The sequence below is a fragment of the Ursus arctos genome, unplaced genomic scaffold (genome assembly GCF_023065955.2).
Source record: "Ursus arctos isolate Adak ecotype North America unplaced genomic scaffold, UrsArc2.0 scaffold_19, whole genome shotgun sequence".
NCBI lineage: Eukaryota > Metazoa > Chordata > Mammalia > Carnivora > Ursidae > Ursus > Ursus arctos.
This window is the reverse complement of record NW_026622863.1, coordinates 14,069,300-14,087,165: the sequence shown is the minus strand read 5'-3', so window position 1 is coordinate 14,087,165 and position 17,866 is coordinate 14,069,300. Positions and strand designations below refer to the sequence as shown.

The 17,866-nt window shown below is 50.0% G+C and overlaps 1 protein-coding gene across 13 annotated transcripts in view; it reads right to left on the bottom strand.

Moving 5' to 3' along the window:
* Positions 1 to 17,866, bottom strand: part of NLRC5 (NLR family CARD domain containing 5) — an 85,343-nt gene that overhangs the window by 51,497 nt on the left and 15,980 nt on the right. For 7 of the 13 annotated variants that reach the window (XM_057314273.1, XM_026494814.4, XM_048223811.2 and 4 more), the window contains exons 2-5: positions 8,927 to 9,044; positions 5,876 to 6,181; positions 4,980 to 5,039; positions 647 to 715 (exon numbers count right to left, since the gene is read on the bottom strand). In XM_057314273.1, the coding sequence (XP_057170256.1) occupies positions 647 to 715; positions 4,980 to 5,039; positions 5,876 to 6,170 (424 nt within the window). In that variant the 5' untranslated portion in view covers positions 6,171 to 6,181; positions 8,927 to 9,044. Of the gene's footprint in view, positions 1 to 646; positions 716 to 4,979; positions 5,040 to 5,875; positions 6,182 to 8,247; positions 8,554 to 8,926; positions 9,045 to 17,866 lie in introns of all 13 variants that reach the window. The other 6 variants (XM_044382397.3, XM_044382399.3, XM_044382402.3 and 3 more) reach the window with 2 other exon arrangements.

Here is a 17,866-nt window from a genome sequence, read left to right as displayed (position 1 = left end):
TTCCAACAATACAGGCAGTGTAAAGGTCTCAGTGAGATGGGGGAGGAGAAGTGGGGGGCTTCCTTTGCAACATCTTCTTAGAACAACCTCTTAACTGTGTATCTGAAGAGCCTGTTCCCCTCCCAGTATTTCAGGTTTGCGATGCCCCGGGGTGAGTGCTAACAACCTGTAGGCCTAGATACTGGCCAATCAGAACTGGAGCCGGGCCCTTCCTATGCGGGGCATTGACTTTGTAATTGCTGGATCCCTGGGAGAGCTTGCAAGGCCCAGGGGAAGGACCAGGGCCACTGTCAGGGGATGCTGGGGACAAGTGGTTGAGAACAAGGATTCTTCTGGACAACTGGTGGAGAATGAGAGAAGTTCTATCTTCTCTAGTCCCCTCCAGCCTGGCTGGTCCTCAGCAGCCCTCATGCCTTGTGGTGGTGGTGGTGGTGGGGGCTCTCCCTGGTATTCTGCCCATTTCTAAACCGGCCAATGAGGGCCCAGGTCTGAGGTCATACTGGTCACCTCTCCTCTGCCCACCCAGGACCTCCAGGCCATCTCTGTTGAAAAGAAGACAAGAGTCGCTGGGCTCTCGTCAGTCTGTGTCCTGGCCCCAGTGCAGTCCAGCCCTTATGTCTGGGTCCTTCCCCACCTTGGTACCCACCTAGCTGCTGCTTCTTGCACTGCTTCAGGCGGGGTGAGGACCCACAGCTCTGATAAGGCCGCTTGAGGCCTGGAAAGAAAGAGAGAAGAGTAAGGGGTCAAGTTTGGGGGCCTGGGCTGAGGGGGCACCAAGTGCCTTTGGGGAGCTCCAGGCCACAAACAGGCAGTAGGTAGACAAGTGTCGCTGTACCCAGGGACTGAGCGAAGGCAGGTCGCGGCCAGAGGCTGCACCAACAGCAGCTTCTGTTTGCAGAAGTGGGTCCCAGGCCTGCGTGACAGGCCTGGAGGCTCTGGGCTGGGGGATCTCCCAGTCCAGGATGCAGGGAGCTGGGCCCACAGCCTGCAGCCTCAGAAACACTGTCGAGGCCACTGCTGGTTAGAAAGTGGAGCTTCCAATGGGCTTGGCCAGGCCTGTGCCCTCCCCCCTGTGTCAGTGTGTTTTATCACCCTTATTTCGCATCTCCCACATTTCCTTAACTTCCCTTACTGGTTTCTCAAAATCTTGTCTGGTTGTGGATTGTCAAGAGTCACTTTAATGCCTTGCTGAAGAGGTTGAGAGAGGAAGACAGGAAGAAGGAAAACCAGAAGGAAGGGGAGAGAGAAGAGAGGGGAAGAAGAAAGGAAAGAGGACTCAGGGAAGAATGTGAAGAAGGAAAGCAGGACACTCCCACAGGCAGGCGTCAGTGACCAGTCAGAGCAGCCCCTGAGCAGGCCCCTTGCCCCAGGCATTGGCTGTTTAGGTGCTGGATTGCAGTGAGATTCAGGGATCCCAGAGAGGGACTGGAACTAGTTTGAGAGTATTTTCATATTCTGTCAAGTTCTCTATTAATAAGGGACCCACTGGCTAAATAAATATCATTCAGGTCTGGTCACAGCCATGTGATAATTAGGCCAGCTCGATGATATGGGCCAGAAGGGACAGGGACCAGGACTAAATGGTTTTGATCTGCTGGGGAGGCGGGATTATGGGGTGGATGTTTTCTGTTAAAGCCTGTTGATGTTATTGCCCATACTTCCATAGAAATAAAGGCTCTGAGTGCACAGCCATTGCTAGACGCAACGGTGAAAGACGGAAAGCTTTCCCTTTAAGATCAGGAACAAGGCAAGGATGACTGCTTTCACCGCCTCTATTCCACATAGTACTGGAAGTCCTGGCCAGAGCAATTAGGCAAGAAAAAGAAATAAGAGGCATCTAAACTGGAAAGGAAGAAGTAAAACAGCCTGTTTGCAGAGGATAGGGTCTTACATGTAGAAAACCTTAAAAACTTCAGGAAAAGGCTTTTCGGAACTAATAAATGAAGCCACCAAAGGAGCAGGAAGCAAAGTCAACACACGAAAATGAGCCGCATTTCTACACACAATGAACAACCTAAAAGAGAAGTTACGAAAACAATTCCATTTACAAAAACACTGAAAAAACAAAATGCTTAAACATTAACCAAGAAGGTGCAAAACACATATAACGAAAACTACAAAACATTGTTTTTTGTTTTTTGTTTTTTTTTGTTTTTTTTAAAGATTTTATTTATTTATTCGACAGAGAGAGAGACAGCCAGCGAGAGAGGGAACACAAGCAGGGGGAGTGGGAGAGGAAGAAGCAGGCTCATAGTGGAAGAGCCTGATGTGGGGCTCTATCCCACAACACCGGGATCACGCCCTGAGCCGAAGGCAGACGCTCAACCGCTGTGCCACCCAGGTGCCCCTACAAAACATTGTTGAAAGAAATTAAAGAAGGTGTAAATAAATGGAAATGCATCCCAGGCACACAGCCTGGAAGGCTTTATATTGTTAAGATGGCAGTCTCACCCCAAACGATCTATAGATTCAACACAGTTCCCATCAAATCCCAACGACCCTTTCTGCAGATATAGGAAAACTGATCCTAAAATTCGTATGGAATCCCAAGGGACCCCAAAGAGCCAACAACTCTTGAAGAAAGAACAAAGTTGGAGGACTCACACTTCCTCGTTTCAAAGCTTACTACGAAGCTACAGTAATCCGAACAGTGTGGTACTGGCATAAAGACAGACATACAGACCGATGGAATAGAACAGAGTGCCCAGGGGCGCCTGGGTGGCACAGCGGTTAAGCGTCTGCCTTCGGCTCAGGGCGTGATCCCAGCATTGTGGGATCGAGCCCCACATCAGGCTCCTCTGCTATGAGCCTGCTTCTTCCTCTCCCACTCCCCCTGCTTGTGTTCCCTCTCTCGCTGACTGTCTCTATCTCTATCGAATAAATAAATAAAATCTTTAAAAAAAAAAAAAAAGAACAGAGTGCCCAGAAACCTTCACATATATGGTCAAATAATTTTTGACAAGGGTGCCAAGTCTCCATTTAATGAGGAATGGACAATCTTTCCAAAAAATGGTGCCGGGAAAACTGGACTCCCACACTCAAAAGAATGAAGTTGGACCCTTACCTAATATCACATACAAAAATTAGCTCAAAATGGATCAAGGACCTAGATATAAGACCTCAAGCAATAAAACTCTAAGAAGAAAACACAGGGTGAAAGCTTCACGACACTGGATTTGGTAATGATTTCTTGGATATGGCACCAAGACACAGGGAAGACAAGAGCAAAACAGACAAAACGGGCTTCATGAAAGTGAAAAACATTTTACACATCAAAAGGCACTATCCACGGAGTATAAAGAGAACCCATAGAATGAGAGATATCTGCAAAACATAGATCTGAAAAGGGATTAATATCCAGAATATATAGAGAACCCCTAAACTCAACAACAGCAAAACAAACAAGGTGATTTTAAAAAAATGGACAAAGAACTTGAAGAGACATATCTCCAAAGAAGGCATAAGAATGGGCAATAAGCACATGAAAGATGCTCAGTACCACCAATCATTAGGGAAATGCAAATCAAAACTACAGTGAGAGCAATACCCCCTCACACCCATCACGAGAGCCACCGTAGTTGGCAAGGATGTGGAGCAACTGCAACCCTTGGATGCTGGTGGTGGGAATGCAAAATGGCGCTGTGGATGTGAAAACAGTATGGAAGTGCCTCAAGAAATTAAAAATAGAATTGCCATAGGACCCTGGATTTTGAAGATATACTCAAAAGGGACTGAAAGCAGGATTTCGAAGAAATATTTGTTTGCCCATGTTCACAGCAGCGTTATTCACAATAGCTAAATGGTGGAAGCAACCCAAGAGTTTATCGACGGATGGATGGATAAGCCAAGGGTGGTGTGACACAGGCAATGGAACGTTCGTCAGCCTCACAAAGGAAGGAAATCCTGACACCTGCTCGAACGTGGAGGTACCGTAGGGACATGACGCTCAGTGAAATGAGCCAGTCACAAAACGGTTCTCCTTATAAAAGGTACTGAGAGTAGGCACAATCATAAAGACAGGAAGTAAAATGGTGGTTCCCGGGGCTGGGGGAGAGGAGACTGGGGAGCTTTTGTTCAATGGGGACAGAGCTTCAGTTTTCCAAGATGAAAAGGGTTCTGGAGATGGATGGTCGCACGACAAGAGTGAATTTAATACCACTGGACTGTGCACTTAAAATGGTTAAGACAGGGGCGCCTGGGTGGCTCAGTCGGTTAAGCGTCTGCCTTCGGCTCAGGTCATGATCTCAGGGTCCTGGGATCGAGCCCCCCTGTCAGGCTCCCTGTTCAGTGGGAAGTCTGCTTCTCCTCCTTCCTCTGCCCCTCCCCACCGCTCATGCTTGCTTTCTCTTTCAAAAAAGTAAAGAGAATCTTTAAAAAAATGGTTAAGATAGAAGTTTTATGTTATGTGTATTTTGCCACAATAAAAAAAAAAAAGGAAAAAGAAATAAAGGTTCGGAGACTAGAGTGTGGCCCATGCACCATGAGGTGGTTACCAATTAATTGCTGGCCTCTCTGTGTTCTATCCAAAAATCAGTCAGAGGTTGCCAGGGTGTGGGCGGCAGTCCGTGGGTCAGTATCAGGCCCCAGGGCATCAGAATGATGAGGGGCCTGAGTCTGTGGGTTTGGACGACGAGACCTGAGCCTTGAGGACAGGATGGGAACACACTTCCTCTAGGGAAAGCAGACGGGATCCTGGCACTGCCCAGGGGCTGACAGCTTCCCACTCGCTCAGGAAGCTCCAGCTTCGACCTCTGGGAACAGGAATGAGGACAGGCCAAAGCCTTCAGCGGAGCAGAGGGGGAGGAGGTGGGGCTGGGAGCCATGGCCAGGGGCAGGGGAGATGTGCAGATGCACTGGGGGATGAGGAGGCGGGTTTAAGGGAAACGTCTGTGCCCAGCCACCACCAGCCTCCTCCGGGCTCGAGCTAGGGACTTAGCATGCTCACCGCCCCCCTCCTACTCTGCACCCCCAGGCCTCACCGTGGTGGAGCTGAGAGACAGGCTGGCTTTCTTCACCAGTTTCCAGCTGGCTGGGGAACCCTGAAAGAGAGGGGGGAATGTGAGACGCTATGGGGATGTGGCGGGATGCTCTAGGCCAGCTCCGGCCTGGTGTCTGGATCAGGGCTCATCTGTCAGGGCAGGTCCCCGGCAGGAGAGAAATAAGGTCGACACTCAGCCATCTGTGCAGGGCCCAATCGGGGAAAGCAGGTGTGGGCAGAAATGTGTGCGTATATGCAGGTCCGTACACGGACAGGCCCGTGTGTGCATGTCTGCACGTGCACACGTGTTTCTGCATGTGTGTACGTGTTTGTGCACATGCACGTGTATTATACACACACGTGCACACTTGAACCCCCTGCATTCCCTGCACTCTGCCTTGTGCCAAAGCTCTTGCGAGTGCTCTCACTTCCTCTCCAAGAACACCGTTGCCTCTCAGTGTTCTGTTTCCCCACGATGCCGTGTAAGCAGAAGGTGCCAAGAAACACGCACGGAACTGCACAGAGTTCAAAGCACCTGCCCACCAGCAGGGGTTGGAAGGCTCTGCCCGTGGCTCCTCCTGACCAGGCTGTGAAAGAAACCTCTTAAGCATGATGGGCCATTTAGAATTTCTTGGCTGGAAGGAGACACTGGTCCTTTCTCTCCTTGTATCCAGCCTTTCTGGCAACTAGGGTGAGGCAAGGTGGAAGAAGGGGGTCTTCTAGGTTTTGTGAAACTCAGGAATTTACTCTGGAAAGTGCTCCGAAACATACAATTTGGTTCCTGGCTTGACCACATCATCTTTGTGTGACTCAGGTGGGTCCCAGCCTTCCCCGGGCCTCCCTGGTCCCCATGACGGGGCTAGCCGGCTGCTCTGTGCCTGTCCCGCCTGCCCTTACCATCTCCGTGGCCCCAAGTGCTCAGCAGCGGCACCTCCAGGTCCAGCGGCACGTCAAGCTCCATGCACACGCAATGGATGAATGCCTGCCAAGTGGCCCGGCCTTGAGTGTGCAGTCTTCCGAGTTGCAGGATGACCCCCTGTGCGGCATCCTGGGCCTTGTCCTCGGAGCTCAGGTCCATCTTGGGAAGGAAGAACTTCACCTTGGCATTCAGCCATTCTGGGTCTTTGCTGAGCAGCCTCACGAGCCAGCTCCACAGGTGGCTGGTGCCCAGCTGGAGGCTAACGGGGTCCATGAGAGCTGGCCCTGCAGGGACAGGATAGGCAGGTGAGCGGGGGAGCAGATATTGGGGGACAGGTGAGTTGGAGGACAGGTGAGCTGGGGGGCAGGGGAGTAGGGGAATAGTCAGCTGGTAGGAAGCCAAAGGGGTAGTCAAGAACCACCTCCCACATCTGGGGGGCAGTGGAAAGGCAGACAAGTGGCTTCTTTGTGCTGTCTCCCTGCCTGTGCCCAGGGATCGGTCCCAGAGAACAGTCGGCTTTTGGACTCCTTACCCCCCTGCTAATTTGTGCCGGTGTCCTGGCTCTGGAAGGGTTCAGTTCATCCCCTGTGGATGGTCCCCTGGGGATGCTTTATTTTTTTCTTGTTTCCATGGACCTATTTGTGCTGCTGTCTGAGCTAAGCTCATGGCAGAGACAACGAGTTGTACCCCCCAAATCTGTTCTCTTCTTCTTCCTTAGTATTAGAACCCCTGAATATTTCCTGGTCATCTGGAATAAACTCTATTTCCCAGCCTCCCTTGCAGTTAGAATAGGCCATCTTACTAAGTTTTGGCCAATGGGATACAGGTGGAAGTGTTATATCTCCTTCTTTGCTTCCTCCTGTTGGTTGGGATGTCAACGTGATGGCTGCACCTTGGGCAGCCATGCTGGATCATGAGGTGAAAGCCAGGGCAGAAGAAGGTGGAGGGTAAGGCTTTCCACCTGTCCTGAGTTTCTCCGACATGACAAGGAAATACATTTCTATTTAAAGCACTATTGCTTAGGGCTTTTTGATACTCACAGTGAAATCAAACCCTACCTAATACAAACCATCTCTCTCTCTCTTTCAGCAAATTCTCCCCTTCTAAACTGGAGCTCTCAAACAACCTGCCGGTAGGAGTAGCAGTATAAAGCAAGGGGCACTTACATAGCAAAGCTTAAAAATTTTTTTTAAAAATTGATTTGGCAATTCTATTTCTAGCACTCTAGCCTTAGGAAATAATTATGGGTGTACACAAAAATTTTAATTACAAAGTTTGTCACTGCAAGGTTATTCATAATAGATAAAAATTGGAAGCAACCTAAATGTCCAAAAATTGGGGATTTGTTAACTAACTGGTGGTCCATCACATGGTGGAATATGCTATAACCTTTCCAAATCTACTTTCTGGTACTAGTTCCTTAAGAATAGCAAACACTTAGAAAGCACAGACTGTGGGCGAGGCACTGCTCTAAGTGCTTTACGTGTCTTGTATAATCCTCATGATTGCAGAGACCCCACTTCCAACTCTGAAAACAGTGGGAGGCTCACCCAGGAGGAGCAGACTTACCAACTCTCAGAGGCTGGGGTGCAGGACTCTATGTCCTGGGGTTCAGACGGCAGCTGCTCCCCTTGACACCCAGCAAAGGCATGTGTCCCCAGCCCCCTCTGGCCATACCCTGGCCACTGGACTGATAGCAATAGCTCCTCGCTCTGCCACAGAGCTTTAGTATCCATGAAACATGCTCACATCCGTGGGGTAGGCAGGGATCACCATTCCCACTGAACGGATAGAAAGACTAAGGCCAAGGACATACCCAAGGTCATACTGCAAGTCCATGGCAGAGCCAGGCTCAGAACTGACATTTTTTGCCTATCAGGTCAGTAAACGTCTGAGGCCTAGGAGCCCTAGATGGCACCGGACAAGGACTAAGTCCCTGGGCTCAGTGTGATTTTGGTCCGAGGGTGTGGTTATGGCCTAGGGCACAGCTTCTTTTCTGGGCTATAGGGTTCAGGTCCAGGATGCCCATAAAGCAATCAGCCAGGACAGCAAGGCGTCAGGTGGAAGCGAGGAGCGTCCAGGTGGTATAAGTCTGGGGAAGTCCTTCACCCTCAAACGTGTCCACCCTGCCACTCTGACATAATGCCTTTGTTTCTGCCATTAATGCTCGGTCCCCTTGGGGTAAGACATCACGCTCTCTAAGGATAACCATCCGTGGGAGAAAAAGTCCATTATGTTATTATCGGTCATTGAGGCTTCTATGGAAAAGAGCCTCGGAGACAGAGGATTATAGTGGAAAGACCCTCAGCCCCAGAGTTAGGAGACTAGCTTTCCTGACCCAGGTCTGTACCTAATTCACTGTGCCAGGCATTTAGGGCTATTCGCAGATAAGCTCTTCTCCTCTGTCTAGGCCCATGGTCGGATGGCACTTCCCTGTTCCCTCGAAGTCAGGCATGGCCACAAAACTTGCTTTGGTCGATGAAATATGCTAAAGAATGACTCGTGTCACGTCTGTGCAGAAGTTCTAAGAGCCAATGTGCAACTCACAGTGTTCTTTCTTTTCCTCTACCACAGGGACCAGCACTATGCCAGATCTTGGCTGCTCCTTTAGCCCGGGGCCAGCAAGAAGATTATGTGGAAGAGAGGTCCTAGTTGGCTGACAAGAGAAAGAAGCAGGAGGAGAAATAAGACTTCGTTGTCCTAAGGCACCAGGACGTTGGTGGCTGTTACGAAAGCATAAACTAGCCTGTCCTTGCTGATAGATTCATAGTCTGGCCTACTCTCCAACTGGGCTTCAGTCACACCATCTATAAAATGGGTAGACTGGATTCTATCTCAAGGCCCTCCCCGATTTCTGTGTCTGATGACCTTCACGCTCAAGCTGAATGGGGGCTAAGGGTAGGTTTGTTGTATGAGGGGCAGCCCAGTGAGGTGAATCTGGATAGGGAGCAGTCTTGGAGGGGAGTAGGAGGGGAGTGAAGGAGTGGATGGGAGGGAAAGAGAGGAGGTAAAGGGTAGAGGTCACCTACTTGGCCTCCTGGTTCATCATAGATGTTCTAGGGCGTCCGCAGAGAAGGCCTCATGAGCACCCAAGCCAAGTCCTGTGCTCTGAGCTGGATTTGCAGATTGTTTCCATAGGGTCAGCTCCTAAGGACAGGAGACAGGGCGCTCTCAATATTCCAAATCCCAAGAGGAAAGCTGCATGGAAGGCACCAGCCCTTTCCCCTCCTCCGGAGACGCCTCAGAGGCATTCGACCCAGAAGAGTCCCCTTGTCCTCACGCACAGATCTTAGCCTTCCCCAACCACATCTCCTTTTGTCCCTGGACTGTGTACAGCCCCACCCTGTCTGGGGTCACCTTCTGCCACACGTGGCCCAGAGGGAGCCCCTCGTCCTCCTCGAACTCGGACATTTGCTTCCCAGTGACTTGTAGCGTTGGAGTAGCCCCTTGAATCCAGCAGACTCTCGACATCTAATTCATTCAGATGAAAACGGAATAATCCTCACCACCGAAGCCAACTTCCTTTCCCAGTAAAACTCCCAAAAGGGTAAGATCTGCAATCTTCTAAGAATTTTTGAGGCAGTCGAGAATAAACATTCTTCTCTATTTTTTAAAAAGATTTTATTTATTTGAGAGAGAGACAGAGAGCATGAGAGAGAGAGAGCATGAGCAGGGGGGAAGGGCAGAGGGAGAGGGAGAAGCAGGCTCCCCACTGAGCAGGGAGCCCACGCGGAACTCGATCTTACGACCGCAAGATCGTGACCTGGGCCGAAGGCAGACGCTCAGCTGACTGAGCCACCCAGGCACCCCTAGAATAAACATTCTTCTTAATGAGAAAACCCAGAGGCATTGATCACTGTCTCACCAAGAACACAATGAAATGACACCCTGGCTCACATGCCTAAGAGAGATGTCGTCTAATAATACAGAGTGGGCAAGAAGAACGGTAGCTAGAAAGTACGGGAAAGGAAGGAAGAAAGGCAAAAATCAGGTGTGCACAGACTGTGTACCTATGCGGGGAGGGATGGAACCGCGAAGTTCCAGAGCTTTAGATAAATCCACGTAAACATGGCGCCTTCTAAACACAACAGAGGTTAACCATTGTCATTGGAAAGAAGAAAAGACGAATTGTGTTCTCCCCCCCCCCCATTTATATGTTGAAGCCTACGTTCCCGGTGTGACTGTATTTGGAGGTGGGGCCTTTGCTCCCTGGGTCATGAGGATGGAGCCCTCGTGAGGGTTCAGGGCGTTTACAAGATAGAGGCAGGGGAGAGCCTGCTTCCCCTCCGCCCCCTGCCTCACCAGAACACAAGGCGAGGGTGGCCCTCTCCAAAGGAAGAGAGCCCTCGCCAGACTCCGGACCTGCTGGCACCTTGAGCTTGGGACTTCCCAGCCTCCAGAACCGTGAGGAGCCCACGTGTGTGGTGTAAGCCACCCATTCGGTTTCAGCAGCCTGAAATGACTAAGACGGACCTGACTGAGACCACAGAAAGCAGAAGAACCGCCCCCCCCCGAGTTAATATGTAGATTTAAGGCAGTGCTGCTTAAACTACCGCAGGATACTTGGGACGGCGTGATCCGATTAGAATAACAGTCACTTAGACAGGAAAGGGCAGATATGACAAGCGTTTATATGCTTCAAATATTCGTAATAAACAGCCTAAGTCAGAATGAGGTAAAAACGAGAGAGCGAAGACAATTACAGCAAAGACTGTTGGGAGAGGCAGGAGGTAATGGAGAGGCTTCCAAACATCACAGAACATCTTATTAAAGCCCCTATCATTAAAACTTTATGGAATGGTATTCAAAATAGAAAAAACTGGCCCAAGGAATGGAATCAAAAGTAGCTTCACACGCACTTAAAACACGCCCATTAATCAATGGTATTAAAAGAAAACCTATGGGAAAATACAGAGTATTGACACACATGGTAATACCAATGTTTTAAATTAAAGGAGTTATTTTTTTAATTAAGAATGAAAATGTTCTGTATGGAAAGCAGGTGGCATCTCACACTCCCACTGAAGGGTCATCATGAAGGAAAAGACAGTACAAGTGTTGGTGAGGATGAGGAGAAACGGGAGCTCTATATCCTGTGGGTGCGGATGTGACATGCAGCAGCCCCTTTGGAAAACAGTGTGGCAGGTCCTTCAAATGTTAACCACAGAGTGACCATAGAACCCAGCCATTCCACTCTCAGATTTCTCTCCAAGAGAAATGAAAACAGACATTCACACAAAAATGTGCACACAAATGTTTGTCATCCACAACAGCCCAACAGTGAGAGCAATGCAAATGTCCAAAAGCTCATGAATGGAGAAGCAAAAAATCGTCTATCTGTACAGTGGGATATTATTCAGCAATAAAAAGGAGCGAAGTACAGATACACGTTACAGCAAGGACAAACCATAAAACTCTTAGGCCAAGCAAAAAAACCTTCAAAGTATATCATTAAGCAAATGCTTATTTGTGCGTGTGTGTGTGTGTGTGTGTGTGTATTTGCATATACAGAGACCAACTCTAGGGGTACACAACAGACCAGGGATTGGACTTTGTCCGGGGAGGGAGTATGTGGAACCCAGGCAAAGGAGAACCCTCTACGCTGTACTCTCTTGGACCAGTTCTACATTCGAACTTTTTAATAGGCATATTTTTATTTAAAAAACCCCAGAAAGACATATACATTAAAAACTAGAAGGGGCACCTGGGGGGCTCAGTTAAGCACGCGACTCGTGATTACAGCTCGGGTCATGATCTCGGGCTTGTGGGATCGAGCCCCGCGTCGGGCTCTTCACTCAGTGTAGAGTCTGCTTGGGATTCTCTCTCTCCTTCTTCCTCTGCCCCTCCCCCCTCTTGCTTTCTCTCTCTCTCTCTAAAATTAATAAAATCTTTTTAAAAAATTGAGATGTTACCCCAATGTGTAAAGAAAATAAATCCATGGTGATAAATAAGCACAAGAAATGATCAGTGATGGCTCACAGAATTGGAAGTTCCCTCCATAAGGTCACATAATAAAACAAAATAGAAACAGGAAGGCAATCAATAAGGATAAACACGTACGTCAAGTATGACAGAGAGAGGCTAAAAGTTCAAATCAAAATAATTCATACCTATTGAGGATATATTTTAGTCTACTTTTTAGTTGAATGTCTGTGTGTGTGTTATGGGGACAGAATGACATTTGTACTGGAAAATGAGCTGAAGGAGGCGAACAGACAGCATAAAGAATATGGGCTAGATGCCAGACCAGGACGTCTCGGCCTAAACAACTTCAGTTCTCACCACTCTACCTTTTGGATGCCCCATATGCTTTTAAAAATGTCTAAGTCCCAAAGGGCAATCCCGACCTCCCTCTCCCTGCCCGAACTGCCTGCTTCCACCACCACCTTCCCCACGTCCCTGAAGGGCGGCTTCCTGCTTCCTGGAGCTCAGGCCAAGGAGGGCTAACTTTTTCCATGTGTATGGCAGACTCTCACTTCCTCCACAGCTGCCGCCTGAACACGGCACCACCATTTCTCACCTGGATCCTTTGCACCGGGAGACCTGGTACCTCTTCTGCCCACCCCAACACCCTTCATGGAGGCTCAGAGTGTCCCCATCACGCTGCGGCCCACAGCAGTTGCCTCCGTCACGCAGAGCACCCCTCCCCCCCCACCGAGTGAGAGCCAGAGTCCTTTCCAAGGCTATCTGATTGTTTGAATAGTTTTTAAAAAACCAAACACGACAACTTTATTTTTTTTTTAAGATTTTATTTATTTATTGGAGAGAGGGAGAGAGAGACAGGGATAGTGACAGAGAGCACAGTGGGGAGGAGAGGGAGAGGGAGGCTTCCAGCTGAGCACAGAGCCCAACACAGGGCTTGACCCCAGGACCCTGGGATCATGACCTGAACCGAAGGCAGACGCCTAACAGACTGAGCCACCCAGGTGCCCTGAAACATAACAGGGCTTCGGGGACATAACAAACAGGCTGTTTGTTGCTTTTTTTTTTTTTAATTAATTTTTGGCACTTTATGTTCACAGTTGAGAAAACTGTTCATTTTGTCAAGAATGTTCAAATGTGAGGGGCACCGGGGTGGCTCAGCTGGTTGAGCATCCTACTCTTGGTTTTGGCTCAGGTCATGACCTTGGGGTCATGGGATGGGGCCCTGCACCAGACTCTGTGCTCAGCAGAGAGTCCGCCTGCGATGCTCTCTCTCCCTCTGCCTCCCCCCCAGCATGCACGCTCTCTCTCTCTCAAAAAAAAAAAAAAAAGTTCAAACATTAGTAGAGCACACAGTTGCCTATGATATCTTCCTGTACTTAGAAATCTCGTCTTCACATTTAATTCAGTTTATTTTGCTTTGTTTTTTCTCCTTATTAGATTGGCGAGCAGCTGCTGTCTCTTATATTTAAAAAGACAAAACAAAACTTTCATTTCCATTTATCAATTCTGTAGAATTTTCTTTTTTAGTTAAAATTTTTTTTTTATCTCCCGACTTCTCTTTACTGATTTACTGAGATTGCTCCTCGTTAAGTTTATGAGAGTGGATTGCTTAAATCATTTCTAGTCTTTTCATTTTAAAAAATAATAACGAGAAACCACTTTTGGCCAATTTCCATAAATTTATGTCAAGTTTCTATCAAATTTACATTACTAGTAGATTATAATTTTGAAGTGAGTCATTTAAGTTATTCTTTAAACCTCTGCCATTAATTTTTTTATTTTACTATGCGTACAAAGAATAAGTTCTATGCAATTTCTGCTTTGGGGAAGTATGTTGAGATTTTCCTTTTTTGCTTGGCCTATGACAAATTTTAAAATATCCCATGACATTTGTAAAGTTATTCTTTTTCAATAAATATGGATTTCAATCCCCCAAATTATGCCAAAATAAAGTCTAGAGATGGGGCCAATACTTAAATGTAAAAAGTTACACAGTAAAAGTACTAGAAGACTACAGGTGTTCAATTTACGGCAATTCTTGAAGTCGTACGTTGAATTTTCTATGCATTTTTTCTACATTATGACTTCACAAGGCAGTTAAAAATTTTTAAGTGCTAGAAGAAAACATGGGGAAAAGTTTTAAAAACAATTCCACAATACAGAGGGTTTGGTTAAGCATGACACAAAACTCAGAAATCATAAAAGAAAAAGGGAATGAAATCGATCAGGTCTAAATCAGAAGTTTGTATTGCCAAAGAACTCAACAAATAAAAGGAAAAGACAAATGGCAAACTGGGAAGAGTACCTGTGAGCTGCGTCACAGACAAAGACATGAATGCCTTTGATACATCAAGAGTTAGTACAAATCAATAAGAAAAAGACCAACGACCTGATAGAGCAGAAGGCAAAGAACATGAACTGTTTACGGAAAAGGAAATATGAATGGTTCTGAAGTATATATGAAAAGATGTTCAACCTCACCGGAAGTGAAACAAATACACGTTAAAAACGAAAAGAGACATACGGTTTCCCTGCTCTTAGATTGTCAAGGAAATTACAGAGCTGGCAAGGCTGTGAATTAACAGGCATTTGGAAGCATTGCTATTGGGAGTGTATACCGACACAACTTTGTCTATGAAGACCGCAAACGCCGCATAACCACGCCTAGCAACCCCACGCTCCGGTATTTATTCATCACGTGCAAGATACGCTCAGGAACACTTAATGTGGCCTTGCTTATAGCAGTAAAAGACTGAAAAAACTCTAAATGTCCACTGAAAAGGAGCTGGTTAAATTATGGCACATCCCCACGACGTCATTAAAAAGGAAGCGGCTGAGTGATGGGGGACGAGCTACAGAATGGTGTTCGCCACACACGTGCACATTCCTCTGGCCGGAGCCATTTCCCACACTCAGTCCTGCTCTGGTTTCGGTTTCTGGCCAAACCGCCTATCAGCTTCCCACCACCACTCAGATAAAGTCACACTGCGTTAATACGCCCGCCACAAAGAAGGTACGACCTATCCATAAGGTGGCCAGGGAAGGTTCAAAGGATGAATAAACAGATGGTCTTTCGCCATCGGGTCGTAGGGCACCTCCCGGCCCTCTCGCGCACCTGCCCCGCACCTGCCGCCATGGGACAGTACGCACGGCCCCACCTCCCCATCCTCCCTGCTTGGCACACCCTCTGCCTCCAACACCCTTCCCCTTTCCTCCCACCTGGCTAACTCCTCCTCTGCACCCAGCTCGACTCCGGGAAGCCTTCCAGGCTGCCTTCCCAGACCAAGCCATGCCCCCCGCCACTGCCCTTCACTCCTTAGCGTTCTTTTCTTTCTCGTCCGTGCAGGTCTGGCCACTCCGCATTGTCATTTCCTCTCGGCCCACCCACTTCCCTCTGCACGCTGGCAACAGCTTGGGGGCCGGGGCAGGGCCTGATTCTGGATCAGAGCGCATGCCTCGCACCAGGGTCTTGGATTTGAGTCTCTACTCGTTGCCAGCTGTGTGGCTTTGGTTAGGTTACTTAGTCTCTCAGTACCTCAGTTTCCCCAGCTGTAAAATGGGGATGTTCTAGATCAGGCTTCTAGAAGCAGAGCCCAAGACAGGGGTTCCTGCAGAAGTTATTTATTGACAGGGTAAGGGAAGTCTTGCTTCAGCCTGACACACAGTGGGGGTTGGGGGGGTAGCTCTGGAGTGTGAATGACCCCACAGAGTCTGTCCTGTCCAGTCAGGGGGCAGAGAGGCTGGGCCGTTACACTTCCATATCAGTCAGTCTTTGGCTATGGGTCATGCCCAATGGATGGGGGAGGGAGGCATCTCTGTATGAGATGACGGCTATTAGCCACGGGTAATCCTTCCAGAAGGGTGCCGATGCTGGCAGCTTAGGCCCACAGTGGATGAAGGATGGGTGCACTGGCTGACTGGGGGGGAAGGAGGTGAGTGACAGGGAGCACCATCAGAGTCTGCTGTGACCGTACTAACATCTACCAGGCAAGGTCACTGGGAGATGAAGCAGGCACAATCCCCCACGTGGCATCCAGCCCACGAGAAAGGCTCAGAACATGTCGACTATGATTACAAATGGCCCTGCTGTTGTTTCCTCTGTAACCCCAGCCCCCAGCCCAGGGTACAAGGAAGGAAGGGAGGGATGGCAGAGAGGATACGGCTTGAGTCACAGACTTCTGATTACTGTTCCTTTGGCTTCTTCACTCTTCCTTGACTTCCCGGGCTTGGATTATGGGGGAGCCCCCAGGAGGCCGGGGGGACCTGTCTTCTTGTCCACCAGCTTGTTGGGACCTGTCTCCTCTTCTCTACCAGGGGGACCCCACCTGCCTTTCCTGCCCCCGGGGGCTGGTGGGGAGGGTCAGGCCAATGGAAGCCCCGTCCCTGTGGCACTGGCAGGCCTGGTTCTGCCCCTGGCTCCTGGGCCGGGGTGGGAGAAGAGAGGACAGAAGGGGGCAGCTGATGATGGCCAATGGAGAGAGAGGGACAGAGGTAAAAAGGGCTCACGTCTAACGTCAGCACCAGACAGGCCACGGTGGGTGGGGCCATATGAAAGGTGGGCCTGTCACAAAAGGACCTGCAAACACTTGGACAGAAATATCCTGCAAGGAAAGGAAAGGGAGAGTCCACGGAAGCTGGTTTCTCAGGCCCGTGTGGACAGTCAGGCTTGGCCACCCTGGGGCGAACCAGACCCACAGGGGCCCTCACAGCCTCTCAGAATGCCCCGTGCCAAGCCCTGCCAAGGGTGACGACAGCAGCCTGGGGCTCCGCCCTCCCCCAGGGGTGGCTGGCGACAGTCCGAGGCCTCAGAGGATGCCTGAGCCTCAGTGCGAAGGGAGACGGAGCTGGAAGAGGCCTGGCTGCCAGTCCGTGCCAGGCCCATTTTATAGACAGGGAAACTGAGAGGCCCTCACGGCAAATACGCAGCCCAGGCAGGGCCGGACCAACCGGGTGGGCTCTTTCCGGGAGGCTGGTGCAGCCCCAGCCCAGGAATGGCCCCCCTGTCATGGGGGGTGCCCCCTGGCATGCAGCTGCAGAAAGATGTCAGCAGCCGTTTCCTCCCTCACCCACAAAAGCTGGTGGGGCAGGCAACAGGGGTCCTCGACGCGGCACGCTTCCGCGGGGGGATGATGACGTGGGTTGACGGTTCCTTTGAAAACCATCATCTTCACTGTCCTCACAATGTCAGGGTCCCCCCAGACTCACAGTCGGTCACAGGGCTTTTCTGATGCCGTGGCTCCCAGGGGTGAGGGCATTTGCCAGGTCACGGCTAGACAGCCACAGAACCGGCAGAGGAACAAACATCCCCTGGGCCTAGAGCCCTCTGGGGGGATGGAGCGCAGAGCTGGGCAGTGGCGAGGGACCCAGAGAGGGCGGCGCAGCCCAAGTGTGCACTCTGGGCCTCAGGGCCAGGCAGTCCCTGCCCCGCATCCAACGAGGTCTCCCTCTTCTCGTCACTGTAGACTGGGGACTCTGGGTCCCAGCCCATGTCACCGCGTTAAGTCACCTCCTTCACCCCCACCACCTTCCTGCTCAAAAGGCTTGGTCTTTCCACCAAAGGACCCCCTAGGGTTTCCAGATGTACCCTCCTCTGGGATCAGAGTGCCCTAGAGCCGGCAGGTGACCAGGTAGTGGCCCTGCCTCCCCCGCCCAGCCCTGGCGGTTTGGGCCCAGCACCCACACGTAGCGGCCGGTGAGCCTTCCGCGAGAAGGCTTTCACCCACCACGCTCCCGGGACCTTCCAGGCCAGGTCTGGGGTTCCCAAACTCATTCGCACATTAGAATCATAGGGGCGGGGGGGGGGCTTTCAAAAATTCCAAGGGGCCACACCCTGGACCAATCGCAGCATCATCTCTCGGGCTGGAACGTAGGCATCTATACCTCTCCAAGCTCCCCAGGTGATTTTCATGTGCCGACAAGTTTGGGAACGAATGTTCTAGGCATGACGACAGCCAGCTCTCCACTCCCAGTTGGGGGAGACTAGTTCTGTGTTCCCTCGAACTTGGCGCCCTGCTTCTCCAGCAAACCAGAGCCAAGTGATTCTT